A 14,843-nucleotide genomic window follows, 5' to 3' on the forward strand; every position below is an offset into this window, starting at 1 on the left:
AGATGGTCTCTATGATGGCCTTTCATGTTCAAATACCATGGAAGAACTTTCGGTATACTAAATACTAACAATCAAGAGTTGTCATATGTCTTACAGGTCCATTATCTAGCGATGTATTGTGAAATTTCTGATTTCATGCTTCAAAACAATTTGAGTACTAAGGATTCTCTGCAAAAAGTATTCCTTACTAACATATTTCAGCAAAAAGAGTTGAATGTTGCTATTTATACACAACAAAAATTGTGTTTACTAGGGTATTTTCATCAAGAGTTGAAATTTGCAAGTTGTAGCAATAAAGCTAGAGTTCAGACAAAATATAAGATAGTTGACAAGAAGGTTAGAACACTTGCAGGACCACTACCTTTGGACAGTGATGAGATGATTAAGAGAGCTGCTATGCAACCTCCTTTACGATATCCTGTAGATATCGGGCATAATTTTTCAGCTAAGACATTGAAATAAATGAAGATTGGGACCGAAGATTTTTTGCTTCCTAAAGAGGTAAGATGTTTTGAAGAGATGTTATGCAGAACATGGGAGAGCTTTTACTGTCTTCCCACATGAGTTTGGATGTGTTGATCCTAGGTTTGTGACGTCCATGGTTATTTTTACCATTCCGCATGTCCCTTGGAATCTATGACCTATTCTTGTACCAAGAGATCACTTGCCTAAATTGGTAGAGCTTTTGAATGAGCGAATTAGGATGGGAATTTTAGAGCCGTCTTTAGCTCCATATTCCAATGGATAGTTCACAGTTCCTAAGAAGGATGGGACACTCACATTCATACAGGACCGACAGTCAATAAACAAGTTCACTATTCGAAATGTTGGTGTAACTATGTGCTATCTATTCACTCGGCTATCTTTATTCTAGATATGATCAATTTTAGCTTATCCTTGAGAGTAGAGATTTGATTACGATGAAGACACCTTTAGGCCTTGTCTAAGGCAAGGAGCTACTAGTTCAGTTGCCCATATGATGAATGGGATGAACAAGGTTCTACGAGATTTTATTCCTAAGCTTACTATGCCTTTCATTGATGACTTACCTATCAATGGTTGCTGGAAGGAGAAAAAGATTATTCTTTAGACGATCATTGATGCAAGTTCTTTGTAGCTTCACATATTAGAGATGTTGAGACGATTCTTTGCAAACTGGAGGAAGTGAAATTGACCTTGTCAGGGTTGAAGTCTATTTTTGGAGCCAGAGAAGTTTTGATTGTTGGACATGTGTGTGGATATTATGGTAGGAAGCCTTCTCCTGCAAAGGTTGATGCCATAGAGAAGATTGCGCAGACTTGCTCTTCTACTTCGGAGGTACACAAGTTTCTTGGAGCTTATGTGTTTCTTGGAGCTCATATGGTAGATGATCTCTACAAGCTCTTGAGAAAGGGGAAATTTTTTTATTGGGAGATAAAACATATTAAAGCTATGCAAAATTTGAAGAAATTATTGAGAGCTGCTCCGACTATTTGAAAGGCAGATTATGAGTGTGGGAGACCTATTGTTCTTATTGTTGATACGAGTCCTATCGACATTGGATGGGCTGTTGGCCAAGACGATGCAGATGGGAGTAGGTATGCTATTCAATTTGGGGCGAAAGTCCTAAATGAGTGAAAACATAGATATTCATAGGTTAAGAGAGAGCTCTCGCGAGTTATCACGGCTCTCAAGAATGACAAAGAGTACTTCATTGGTGTTGTTGTGATGGTCGAGACTAATTGTTTACGTTTTCTAGGTATGATCACGAGTTGTTCTACTCTAGATATTGGCATGCTTAGGTGGATTAGGTACATAAAATCCATGAATCCTAAATTCAAGCACATAGCAAGTAAAGATAACCCAGCAGCCGATATGCTTTCACAAGCAAGGTATGATGATATGGATTTTCCTTGTATTGATGATGTTGTTGATGGGGCTGATCTTTCAATCATGCATGCTGATCAAATTTGTCATGTGCCTGCTTTGGAAAGCTTTGATGAGTCTTTGTATATAGGAGAGTATTTATAGATTGGTCGTTATTTGAGCACTATGTCTAGACAGGATGGATGGACCGATGCAGACTTCAAGAAAATCAGAAGAAAAGCTTATGGTTTCTTCTTGCGAAGTGGGCTACTTTGGAAGCATCCACAAAAGCGAGGAGGATAGCCATTGAGAGTTGTCTGTGATAGAGTTTCACAGGTGCGGATCATGAAAGAATTCCATGAAAGTCTTTGGGCTGGGCATCGAGTTGTTTGGACAACCTGTGAAGATCAAAGAGCAATATTGGTGGAGAGACATGTATAGAGATATCTCACAGTTTGTTGAGACATGCCCTGGTTCAATTGTTCTCTTCAGTGAGGCATACAGATGAGCTTCATCCTACCTACCCGCTATGTGTGCATTACAAGTGGGTTCTTGATTTGATCACTATGTATGCTGGTTTATGGCAAGTGCACTATATTGTTTTGGCACAAGAAGATCTCACAAATAAAGTGGAAGGAAGAGCATAATGACAAAGTCAACTTCAATGGTTTATAAGTTTCTTTTGGAAGATGTTATTTGCAAGTATGGATGTATTGGAAAAGTTACTACAGATAGAGGTGAGTTGGATGATGATGAGGCTAGGGAGTTTTTCTCTCACTTTAGCATTAAACTTTCTTTGACTTCAGCATATAATCTAGAAGGAAACGGGAAGAGCGAAAGAGGCCATCCGTCAATTGTGAAAGCCTTGGCCAAAGCATGTGGTGGATGGGTCAGAGAGTGGCTGAGGTTATTTCCTTATGCCTTATGGGCTGACTGCACTACTCATAGTGTGACTACAGGATATATGCCAACTAAGTTGATGTATGAGCAGAAGCCAATCATGCCTACAAAAACTTGCAGACTTACTTGGAGTGCTTTACCGTGGCAACAAGAAGAGATGACTAGAAAAGATCTTTTGGCTCTTTGTATTCGTCAGTTGGAGAGAAGACCTAAAGATAATGAGAGAGGAATTCAAAAGCTCAAAGAGGTCATGATTTGCAACAAAGAATACTTTGATAGCAAACACAGATTGAGGCCTAAAGAGATGAAGGAGGGGATTGGGTGTTGATCTATGACAGCAATCTAGACAACTGGTATAGTGCTATCCATAAGGTTTAGAGACGATGGTTTGGGCCCTATTTAGTGCAGCATGTCCATGACGATGCTACATGTTCCTTGGTAGAGCTTGATGGTATGGCCTTGTGAATTCTAATTTTGTAGGGAGAATCAAACTATTCAAGAGAAGAGATGATGCAACAGTCTACGCAGTCGAGGAGTTGGGTGATGTGATTGATGATGGACTTGAGCCACAAGATGAAGAAGATGAAGATGTGGACATTACAGATGCTTTTATAGAAGATGAAGAGATTGCATTGACTGTCAAGCTTGGCAGTGATGAGGATGGGTAGATGTGGCCCATCCAGAGGATGTGCAAGTTTGGAGGGGATGGATGTCATGACGCTATGCGTCCACCACTACAAATTTGAGGGCGGAGTTTTTCTGCCAAGAAATTCATCACATTATTTAGCTTCATTAGAAGTTTATTTTCCATTGTGTGTATTTTTTGTGTTTGCATTTGCATTACGCACGAGCACCTGTAGTTAGACTAGGCACATTCTCTTCATTGCATTCATAATCTCTGTGTGGAGCATCGATTGATTGGTTGCATATCATGGATCCAATATTTTGTATTTTCTTAAATCACGAGTGCATGAGCATGAAGTTTTTTTTCAAAGCATATGTTCTTGTTAGGGTACATTGCATGATGATAAGGTTCTTTTGGCAAGATCATGAATATGGCTTCCTAACCTTGAGTCCATAGAAGTAATATTGACTTCAATAAAAGTGCTTATAACACTAGCAAGTTTGACAATTCTAAAGAAAACTTGGATCAATGTTGATTTTCTACTCCTAGTTCTTCCTATCTTATACTCATTGGCTATTGCCTAACTTCCTTTTAGAATTCTTAGAGGTGTTGATGGAAAAGTTGCTAGGACAGCTACTTGAAGAATTTGACCGAATGTTTAACATGGGTTTTGAATATCAAAATAAGGTTCATAAGAAGAGTAGGGTAAAAGGAAAAATGTGATGTTTAATGCTACTTTTCTACTAAAATTTGATGAATTACAGAGGATTTCTTGTTGGTTCCAACATTGATGTTATATGCCAAAGAGTAGAATGTGTCCCTGTATATAAGCTTATTTTATAGCTTACAATAAGAAAGTGCCAATCATATTGCTAACTCCACAATAAAAGGAGACACCACTATCAAAAACTATTCAACTCTTTACATGGACAGCTTCTAAAGCAATTATCATGGAAACTTTTGCATCCATTATAGTGTTATACTTCTTTTTCGTCAAGTCAAATGGATTCTTTGCTATCATTGGGATAGAAGGTGTTTTCGTTGTTGAAGATGTGAAGATGAAGGAATACTATGAAGCGTGATGACAACTGTTAACAAAAAGCTAGGCAAGCGATGACACACACAATATTAATGGCTAAATAAAATTGCCGTATTAATGACCACTATCGTCAAGATATCGACAAAACCAAAAGCTTTCAGCTTTAAGAAAAGCTTAAGCCTTAATTAGAAAAAGCCACATCTTTTTGCGTGACCACGAACAAAAACGTGCTATTGAAGGAGGTGGAGTATGAGTTTAAAAGGATAGTGACCTGCTCCAATATGACGGGGCACTGACAACTTGCCGCAAAGAGCCAAAGAAAACGTCGATGAGAGAATCGAAGGTGGACAAAAGGCATGCAAAAGGTGATGCAGTTGAAGAAGGAAGATGAGAAGACGAGACTGAGGCTCAATGAAGCTATTGCAGTACGCAAGGTGACATAATAATGACGGTGAGTTCTCAAAATAAAGTCGACGGCTAAAAGTGATGACAACCAAAGAAGACGACGTGTTGAAGGTGAGGAAGTGGCTACTGCAGGAGATGAAGAAGAAAATTGTAAAAGGGACGAAGGCCGAATGTGCAACATCGACATGCGAAGGAGAAGGCGAAGACAATGTAGCCAAAGGGAGAAGTTTGAATTCTTGCATCTTTCTTCTTGCGCAATATACAATGTCTTGAGTACGAAACTTTATGCAAGGCTAAGTCATATTGTATGAAGCTTTATTCTGGAACAGGGGCATCAGGATTGCACGAGGAGGAAGAAAATCACAAGATTATTGAAGTTCATGCAAAACATGGAAACAAATGGGCTTAAATTGCAAAACTTCTTTCTTGGTCAAACTATCAACGCATTTAAAAACCATTGGAATTAAACACTCCTTGGAAGCACCTTAATGACGAGAACGCAAGGAGAGAATTGTCATCAGATCACTCAGTTAAAACAAAGAAAGAAATCATTGGCTCTAATATGACGACTCGGCCAACTGCTGACAAAACTGGTTTTGATTGTGGGACAGAACGACATCAGAGTTGACACTTAAATTTCCAAATATTGGGAACACGGAAGAACACAATAATGTCTCCAAGTTTTTCCCTATTATTAGTTTAACACCTCGTCCAAGTGCCTTCACTAGTTATAGTGCTTTATCTGTAAACAAAGTGAAAGTTACTGTCCCAGAGTCAAAAATACTGCCCATAGCTTAATTTTGCAATTGTACACAATCAGTGATCTATTCTATAAGGCCTCACATCTCATGGAATATCTCCATGTTTCAAACCCTTCACATATCAAACCTTGCTCGAGTACTTAAGGTGGTCGTGGGACAAGTTTAGCTTATTTTTAATATTTTGGATATTATTTATTGTAAATACCCTATAAAGCTATGGAAACTTCTAGAATAAGGCGACATGAAAAAAGCAATTGGCTTTTTCAACCAATTTTGGAGATTTCATGCAAAAAGAAGGATAGGCAAAATTGTGTGATGTGTGATTGTAGTTTATAAGTAGAAAACAGCACTTCGAACTGGGAGAAGAAGAAGGATTGAACTGGGAGATTTTGAACAGGTGTCATTGGGTTTTAACTCCCTTTTGGAGCCAATGGAACCATGAGATTTGCAGTGTGAGCAATAAAAAAGAAGTTGTTGTTTTTATGCATGTTTTTGGTCTACAAGGGAGCTCTAGGAATGATTGAGACTATATGTTTACTCCCTTGAGTCTAGAACCAATCAATTTATGGCTGATAATAGTATATAAGCATAAGAAAAACCAATCTATAACACTAGAAAAAAACATGCATAGCGGTCCCCATTGGGTTGTTACAAGGGTGTTGAGTGTCTACATGCTTAGTTTCATTAATTATTTTTAAATGCAATATCTTGGGTTAATAAACTAGGATTCAATATAATATACTCGAATCTACAAAGACACTATGATAGGGTAAACCTATTCTATTGTAATCTACCTTCACATATTGGTATAAAAGAAAATGCTAGATTTGTTGAAGCTATAGTGAGGACGATATTTTTTATTTTCAAAATTAGCTCAAAACATATATTTCCTAAGGGTTATTCCATGCCTAAACTCACCATAAAAGGAGTATGCTCTTTTGAATATCACCGTTTTGATAAGAAACTATAGTACCACACAAAGGAGTGTTTTTTGAAAATTGCAATGGGATTTGCAATGCTCCCTACTAATCCTAACCTTAATTTTGTTCTTTTTCTATCACCATGTGTGGATCTAGAGATAGCATCTCTTACATTGTGCTATTCTTTGAAGGCTTGTAATGTTAGCATGATAGTGCTAGATGCTTCTCTCTTAAACCTCCCAAGCCCATTTCTCAATTGACACTTTATATAACCTAGATAAGAGGAAAGTGAACCTCCATATCCCATTAGCCATCATGATCCCTTTCATGAATCATTTACATCCTATTTTTAAAAAAATCATCATGTAATCTATCAACAAAGAAAACCAATTTGCAACTAATTTTGTCCCATTGAATAGCCTCTATCATTATTGTGGCATATACAAGTTATTATGCATAAGATAATCTACTTAGACCAAACCAAATTACACCGTCACAACACAATTCACAACGATCTTAGAACCATGAATTCAAAACTATTTGGACAAAAATGTGGAAAACTAGAAAGCCCGATTAATATTGGAGCACTATTTATAAAATTCATGCTCAATTAAAAAGGACGTTGTGTGCATCATCATCAAATCTATATTTCCATTGCTATCTCAAAAGCTTGTATAAGAGATGGTTTCATGGAGCAATATCACTTTTCAAGTTGAAAGAATCTTAAACTATCCTTAATATCAATTTAGCAATGTAGCCTTTGACAACCTCACATGATAAGTGTACAATAACTTGAAAGGGAAATTTTGCACTTTAAGAACTCCATTAGGCATAGTCGAGCACATCATATTATGCAAAGGAGAGTAGGCATGCTTCTCTCTTGTGAGGGTGGTTAGCATCTGGCTAGATATGATAGCTTGAACTTTTCTAAGTGAGAGACATGTTTTCTCTTTCTTATTATGTGTGGCACAAGACTATATTTGTTAAAAATTGAGATCAATATCTTAATGCCTCACAAATCCATTCCTTCTAGGTCCCAATGTTTTTTTATAATGCCCTAATGTTTTGACCTTAGTATGATACTATGTTCTAGATTTCTCCCTTGTGCCATCCATTTCAGCAGATCATGAATTCCATGTCCCTTCTATCTCATTAAGAATCACAACACTCTATGATGATGATCTCCTCCTTGAAAAAGCATTACTTACCCTTGATGTTTCTTATGTTGCTCTTGATACATCTTTCAATGTTGTCACTTACTAGTGTCCAAGGCTTCCTTCTTGTCCCTCTCTTATAATAGCTTATCCTTTCTAAAGCTTATTGTTGTCAACTCATACCTTTCACAATGTGATTGACATCTATGTAGCTATGTCTATTGAAATGGAGGGTGGACATTCGAATTCCTTTTGTGCCATCGAAGATTTAGCAATAGCTTTTGTGGAATTCAACATGATGCCATGGAGATAATATTTGAAACAACATTCAAGTTCTAGTTCTAGTTTGGAAATGATAATGAAGAGTATTAAAGTGGACATCACAAAGGAATGGTGCTCCACTTAGTCTGAGTAGTAATGCTTCTAGCTTAGGAAACTTTAATCACCTAATATATTCCACCAAGGGTGGCAATGACAAGCACCCTTTGTTCATTGCCTTGGCCTATCTAAGTGAACCTTTCACCTTCCTTGATAAGATAATGATTGCCTCTATTATCTTGGTAGGTCATTGGGTAGTCAACAAGCATCCTTTCCCTGATGCACTAATTGCTTTAAGTAGGATGCATTGGGTTAGTTATGGACTTGACCTATCTTAACAATCTCTTCATGGCTCTAGTTTTGGGCTTAAGAGGAAGTGTTGAGTTTTAAAATGCATTATAAACCTATTATCTCTCTATTATAGCCATCAAACTCAAATAATCAAACTTTTATTTTTTTTAATTATAAACCCTTATTTGCGAGGATCCAGTCATCTATAAATAGACAAGTTTTCTAGGACTCAACCCCATCTTGTTTTGTACATTGTTGACACCATGTCTCTACTATCCACAACCCATCTTTCAAAGCATATCTTAGTTCAAGCTATTGTCTTCAGCTAGGCATCTAGATCCCTTTAGTAGAAGATTGGCAATATTGCACGAATGGCAAGACATCTCTCCTTACGATTGCTTGGTCATTTGGGACACTTTGTATGGGTCAATGTTTTCCTAGCTCTATCCTAGTCATAGAAATGTATTCCAAGTTTTGAGTACTAGAGAAAACCAAATGAGTTGTTGAATTGATTGAAGAGTTGTGTAGATCCCAAAGATGGTGCATGGCTTGACATAATGCCCCACACTCCTAAGAACTAGATGCAATTCTCAATTTTGAAGGGTAACTTAAGATTTCATTTTGATTGGAATTTTAGAGTGGCATTTTGAGTTAGCTATAGTACATAGTTTTTTCGGAATAATGCCACATAATTTCTTGTAAACAATCCCTCAGTGAAGACTTTTTCTTGTTTCCCCCACCTATGGAGAGGACTAAAATGCCTATGAATGACATCATAACCTTCAATTTGAGGCAAGCCTTATTCATTGAGAACATGTTACTGCTAGACATAATAATGTTTTTTCAAACGATCCATGCATGGAATGCAATTGTTTGAGCTCAATTACCTTCAATGGCTTCTTTCGGCTTAAAATTAATGCTTACAATAAGCCACCGAATTGTAATGCCAAAATCAAAACGAGCTACTGAAAATGATAACAGGAACACTTTACATTTTAACGTTAAGTACGTCCAAGTTTTTGAAGCAAGTTATATATATATCTCTCTCTCTCTCTCTCTCTCTCTCTGCCTGCTCAATATGTTCGCTGATACTCAGAGACTCACCGCGTTTGAGTACTGTACTGCAGCGGCTGAGGTGCTAAGAAAATCATCGGCACCAGGCGACATGGGTTCGGAGCTCCTCAAGTAGCTCTCAAAAAGGCTTCTCATGTTCCTGAGGTCAGACGAGAAAAAGAACTTGAGAAAAGCAGGACTATGCCGTCAGTTAACAATTTGAGAAAAGCAGCGAGACTTTGCTGAGATTAGGATTAACTAGGTCGTAATCACACTAAACTTAGTTCGATGAACTCAAGCTCAGTCGAACAGGACTACCCGCCAGCAGCCGCAAAGCCGGAATTGAGATCAAATGCAGCTGAATGGAGGAACTCGTAGCTGAATGGAGCTGCTAATTAATGCTGGGGAGGGGTGATCGCTAATCATGAAGTAACTCGTAGGTTTAAATTAGGGTTAAGATAATGCTGTCTGGCGCATCATTAACTGAGAGAGAGAGAGAGAGAGAGATAGAGAAGGAAGGAAGGAGTAAAGCGTAGCTGTACCTGGAGCTGAAATAGTGGAAGGCGCGGCCTGAGGTGGAGATGACGAGGAGGCCGACCTTGGCATCGCAGAGCACCGCCAGCTCCTGCGCTTTCTTGAAGAGGCCCCGGCGGCGCTTGCTGAAGGAAACTTGTCGGTTCACTGGGTTCTCGATCCTCTCCAACAACGCCGCTCGCCCCATCCTCCCCCTCGTCCTCCTCCCTCTCTCTCTCTCTCTCTCTCTCTCTCTCTCTCTCCAGTACTACCTGAAGCTACTGTAACACACCAGATGAGTGCGAGAAGAAGGGACGGCCCAAGTAAAAAGATAAGAGAAAAGAGAGCAAAGATATGAGGGAGAAAACTAACGGTAGATGAAGTGAAGTTCTCAGTTACACTGGAAACACAGGTCATACACACACTTTCTATCTCATACACGCTTTCTATCTCATACTGGTTCGCCATTCAACTAGTAGACACTTTTCGCCCGCCTCGCTGCCTTTCTCAAAAGAAGAAACAGCCAACGTCTTTCTACTTAGGGCAGTCATTTTAAGTCGTAAAAATGTTCGTGCGCCCGACATTTGTCTTGTGTTGGTTCCTCCTATGCCGCAATGTCGCATGGTGCCATAATTCATGGACCTCCCGCCACAAACAAAATGATAAACAAAAGTTCCAAAGCAATTTAACTATGTATGTGAAACTAGTTCTGCGTGAGGACCTTTGAAGATATTTTGATAAATGATTGATTGGTATTTAAGCTCAATTTTATTTTGTATACACCATGAGTATAGAGTCTACCTAATAAGACATATTTTGTGAGAAACAGTAGCCCAAGTATTAAAATAATAGTGCAAGCTCCAAAAATAGGTAAGTTTTAGAGAAAACTTGACACAACCCTTGAAAAGTAGTATATATAATTCAAAAGGGTAGCTTGACCTTTGGAAAAAGCAAAGCATACCTTTGAAAAGTTAGCCTAGTATGTTGAAAGAAGTTGTTTATTCTAGCATTTATAAATATATTGTGCATGGTATGCTTTTGCCTCATTTCTAATTTCCATTTCCAATTCTCTTTCTTTTTCTATTTCATTTCTCTCAAGGTGATGGAAACTGATAGAGTGACTTCCCCAAACCATAGTACCACTCATCCACAAATCAAAAAGTGTAAACAAAAGCTTGCCTTTTTTGTTTCATGGCTCAAAATCTCATCTATACAAGCTCACTAAAAAAATGCACCCTATCTAGTGTAGATATAAATGGCATACTTCTTGATGAGAGAGTAGAGATTGAGCAGCCTAGGACTATGCCAAAGTGTCTAATGCAAATATTGTGTGATAGTAACCTAGATGCATTGTTGGCTAGTCATACTGGTTCAGGCTCCCATAATGCCTCTTATATAAGACTGTTATGCATTGGTTGTTTCTAATATATGTGACGAGGATAAGCTCATGTCTTTTGAAGAGATGCAAAGTTCAAAAAATGGATGGCAATTAGATAATTTGGGTATGATGCTGTCGTCAAAAATGCTACTTAGTTCTCATGTGATTTACCCCCTAGCAAGAAGGTCATTGTAAAGAAGGACTAATCTAACAATGGAAATGAACAGGAATTCAAATTAGTCTAAGCTACACACAACAAGAAATCTAACAAACTAAATTACAAACATGGCCATGCCATGGAACATCTTCCATTACCACAGCACAATGTAGCCATGAGCTGTTAACCAAGTACAAGAAGATGAAAGTCAAGAAGGATAAAATTGTGATAATGCCAAAGAATGATGCTACATTAGCACTTTTTGCCTTTTTATACTAAACTTTAAAGCTCTCATCTCTCTTGGTTGAGTATTTACAAGGTTTATAATTGGAATAGGCTTCAACTCTCATGTTAATAATTTGCTTCATTACAAATCATCCCCTCCTATAGATGTTTTGTCCTCAAAAATGAAGTTAATGAGGTAATAGGAAAGTTGTTAATGAAGAAAATTATGTCAATGATGATCCATAAGCATGTGGAAGCAGTTTGTGTGAAGAAACATCACAATGAACCTAAAACAGTGAATTGACTACTTGATGTCTAAACAAGGCTAAATTTGTAAAACTGCCATAACTTTTGACTAGAGTGAATGGAGTGACTGGAGTGTCCAAATTGAGTGTTTGAGGTATAAAAAATGAAGTACATAACCAAGACATCAACTCATGCTAGCCATCAAAACCACTATTCGATGTCGTTAAGGCAATTTAATTCCTGATAGAAAATTCACATAACAAGCTATCCATTGTCCTATAACTGAAGTCCAGCCTCCAAGATCAAATGGATAACCATCAAAATTGCCATCACAACCATAAGTTCCTTCTATAGAAAAATATCCCATCATTGCCTCCCAAGTCAAATGGAAACAGGGAAGCATCCTCATGATCCCTCAGATCAAATGGGAAGATAAGGTCATCAATTGAGAACATGTCATTTGAAAACATAGATTGGTGTATGGATTCATGAAGCTCCTTTACATGTTCCTCTTCAACTATTGCATTCACTTGGTCTTCAACATGATGTAGGTTAGAAAGTTGATAGGCATCATGATCAACTTCAAAGGATTTGTAAGACTGTCCATCTTGGACTTTACAATCCTATTCCTCTTCGGCCTCTTCAGCTCCCTCTTCATTATCCGAAAACTCTATAACCAGCATCACTTTAACATTCCTTTTCCTGCATATATCTTTATGATTAGAAGATATTGGTTCTGCACATCTATAGCATAAGCCTTGTGCATGTAATCCTCTAATATCATCACTAGTTAAGTGTTTTCCTCAAATAACATCATGCTGGACACTATGGCCATCATACTTCTCATGATAAAATGGTTTTCCATAGTCATTACCACATTCATTTCTACTAGCATAATGCTGATGTCCAGGAAATGGTTGATCATCATCATAACATTGACTATGGGATGGCTGATCATCATAGAAGTACTGATCAACATGTTGCCCATGTTCACTAGCATAATGCTGCTCATATCCATGATCATGATCATATACATGCTGCTTCCCATTCATATATGACTGTCCATTTGAATGCATATCAAAAATTTTGAAACCATTCTCAAATCCTTGTGGCCTTCCAACATGATTCTCGTTCATGGAAGAGTGTCCAAAATGATTGCAAGGGTTTCCTCGCTTTTGGGGCTGGCCATAAACATAATGATTAACATGTTCTTGCTACCAAAGACTATATACAACATAGTAAATCAAAGCATATTGCTATTCATTATCATTATGTTCGACATGAAGTCGAGAAAGGTTCCATTATGGTGGAGCATTGTCCCAGTGATCAAATGGTTGCAAACATCTTCACAAAAGCTCTTAGTGAAGCTCGCTTTAGTTCATTAAGGCATGCACTTGGTATTGTTCCAAGTTCTTGTCTCACTGATTGAGGCATGTATCATTGTATTCAAGAAAACTTTATAGTAAATCATTTTTCTATTGTAGGTATGTGTAGGGGCTCGGGTTTTTTCCCTTGTTCTCCCCAAGGGTTTTTTCACTCGCAGCCAGAGACCTTTGTTTGAGTGGGGATGTTACAACTATATATATCATATCTCACTTGACTTGGATCTCACCTATACATACTAGCTCTAAATCAATATGAATCATTCTTTGGGAGCATGTCTTGTGTATCTCTCTCGTACTCTCTCTCTCTCTCTCTCTCTCTCTCTCTCTCTCTCTCTCTCTCTCTCTCTCTCTCTCTCTCTCTCTCTCTCTCTCTCTCTCTCTCTCTCTCTCTCTCTCTCTCTCTCTCTCTCTCTCTCTCTCTCTCTCTCTTAACAGAAACACCCTTGGGTGGGAAGCTGACTGGGGAAAAGGTGGTAACACCCCGCAGTTCAGGATAGCTGACTCACCAGCAAAACCTTTCCAGCCAATAGTTGGAAGCCACCTCCCTTGGTGCGCTGTCGTATTGCTGCGCATTCGAGGTGTGTAAACCACCCAAAAGTCGTGTGTGTGATTTGATACTTTGTACATACTTAGTTGTTATGTTTGCTCTTTCATTCTATGCTAAAGATGGAGAAGAATAAGGAATTTTGGTAGACTGGTAACTCGAGATGCAATCTCATGGCTACACTTATTTCAAGACATGTCGATTATGGGCTTCGTGAGGATATTTCTAACATCTACAACTGGATGTTCTATGTGTGAAATGGCAGTAGTATGGGCACAGAACCAATTGATCATGATGAGTCTAGAGAGCTTATCAAAGCGTATCCTAGCAAGATGTGCGAATGTCTTCCGAATCTAAATGGAGAGAGTGTTGTGGAGTGTGATCAAGTTTCTTCCATGCTCACAGTGACCTTTACGATAGGAGGGAAACATTTTGATCTTACGCTTGAGTAGTATATCTTGAAAGTTGGAGAGGGTAATGAAATGTAATGTGTTAGTGGGTTTATGGGTCTGGATGTTTCTTCAAGGCCTCTAAGGATTCTTGGAGATGTTTTCATGGGCGCTTATCACATGGTTTTCGATTATGGAAAAACACGTGTAGGCTTTGCAAGGAAAGAGCTTTGTTTTGAATCGAAAAGGGGGGAAAAAGATGATACTCTGTGGCTAATTAGAGGAGAGCCCAAAAGAAGACAATCACGGGAACAGAGGAGGAAAATAGACGGATGATGAGGAAAATAGAGGAAGGAAGGAAAATAGAGGGGATACGCTGCGCTGGAGAAGAAAAGAATAGATGGTACTCTGCTGCTCGACAGGGAGGAATTATGCTGGATGGCGAAATTTTTCTGAACTGGGGAAAATTTGGGGGGATGGGGGACTTCGGCTTCAAGAGCTGCACGTATCAGAAATTGAATGGAAGGTCGACATATGGAGTAAAAAACATTGCTCAGTCGACGAGAGGGGAGAGTTCAGTTCCTTAAGTGCAAAACGATAAAGGAGGGACAGGCTTGTCGCTGAACCTGTCGAGCAAGAACGAAAGACGAATCGGATCTGGGGGGTTCCTCGCTCTGTGATTCCTTTTTGGGGAA

General features: G+C 38.5%; 1 protein-coding gene across 3 annotated transcripts in view; it reads right to left on the minus strand.

Annotated features, from left to right (window-relative positions):
- LOC148021779 (MADS-box transcription factor 23-like) overlaps nucleotides 1–10,245 on the minus strand; it is a 289,758-nt gene extending 279,513 nt beyond the window's left edge. The window contains exons 1-2 of one of the 3 annotated variants that reach the window (XM_087697297.1): nucleotides 9,854–10,245; nucleotides 9,363–9,471 (exon numbers count right to left, since the gene is read on the minus strand). In XM_087697297.1, the coding sequence (XP_087553423.1) occupies nucleotides 9,363–9,471; nucleotides 9,854–10,032 (288 nt within the window). In that variant the 5' untranslated portion in view covers nucleotides 10,033–10,245. The remainder of the gene's footprint in view (nucleotides 1–9,362; nucleotides 9,472–9,853) is intronic. The other 2 variants (XM_087697296.1, XM_087697295.1) reach the window with 2 other exon arrangements.
- Between the last annotated feature and the right edge of the window lie 4,598 nt (nucleotides 10,246–14,843).

The sequence above is a fragment of the Lygodium microphyllum genome, chromosome 17 (genome assembly GCF_053477565.2).
Source record: "Lygodium microphyllum isolate KBCC chromosome 17, Lygodium_microphyllum_v1.1.10, whole genome shotgun sequence".
Lineage (NCBI taxonomy): Eukaryota > Viridiplantae > Streptophyta > Polypodiopsida > Schizaeales > Lygodiaceae > Lygodium > Lygodium microphyllum.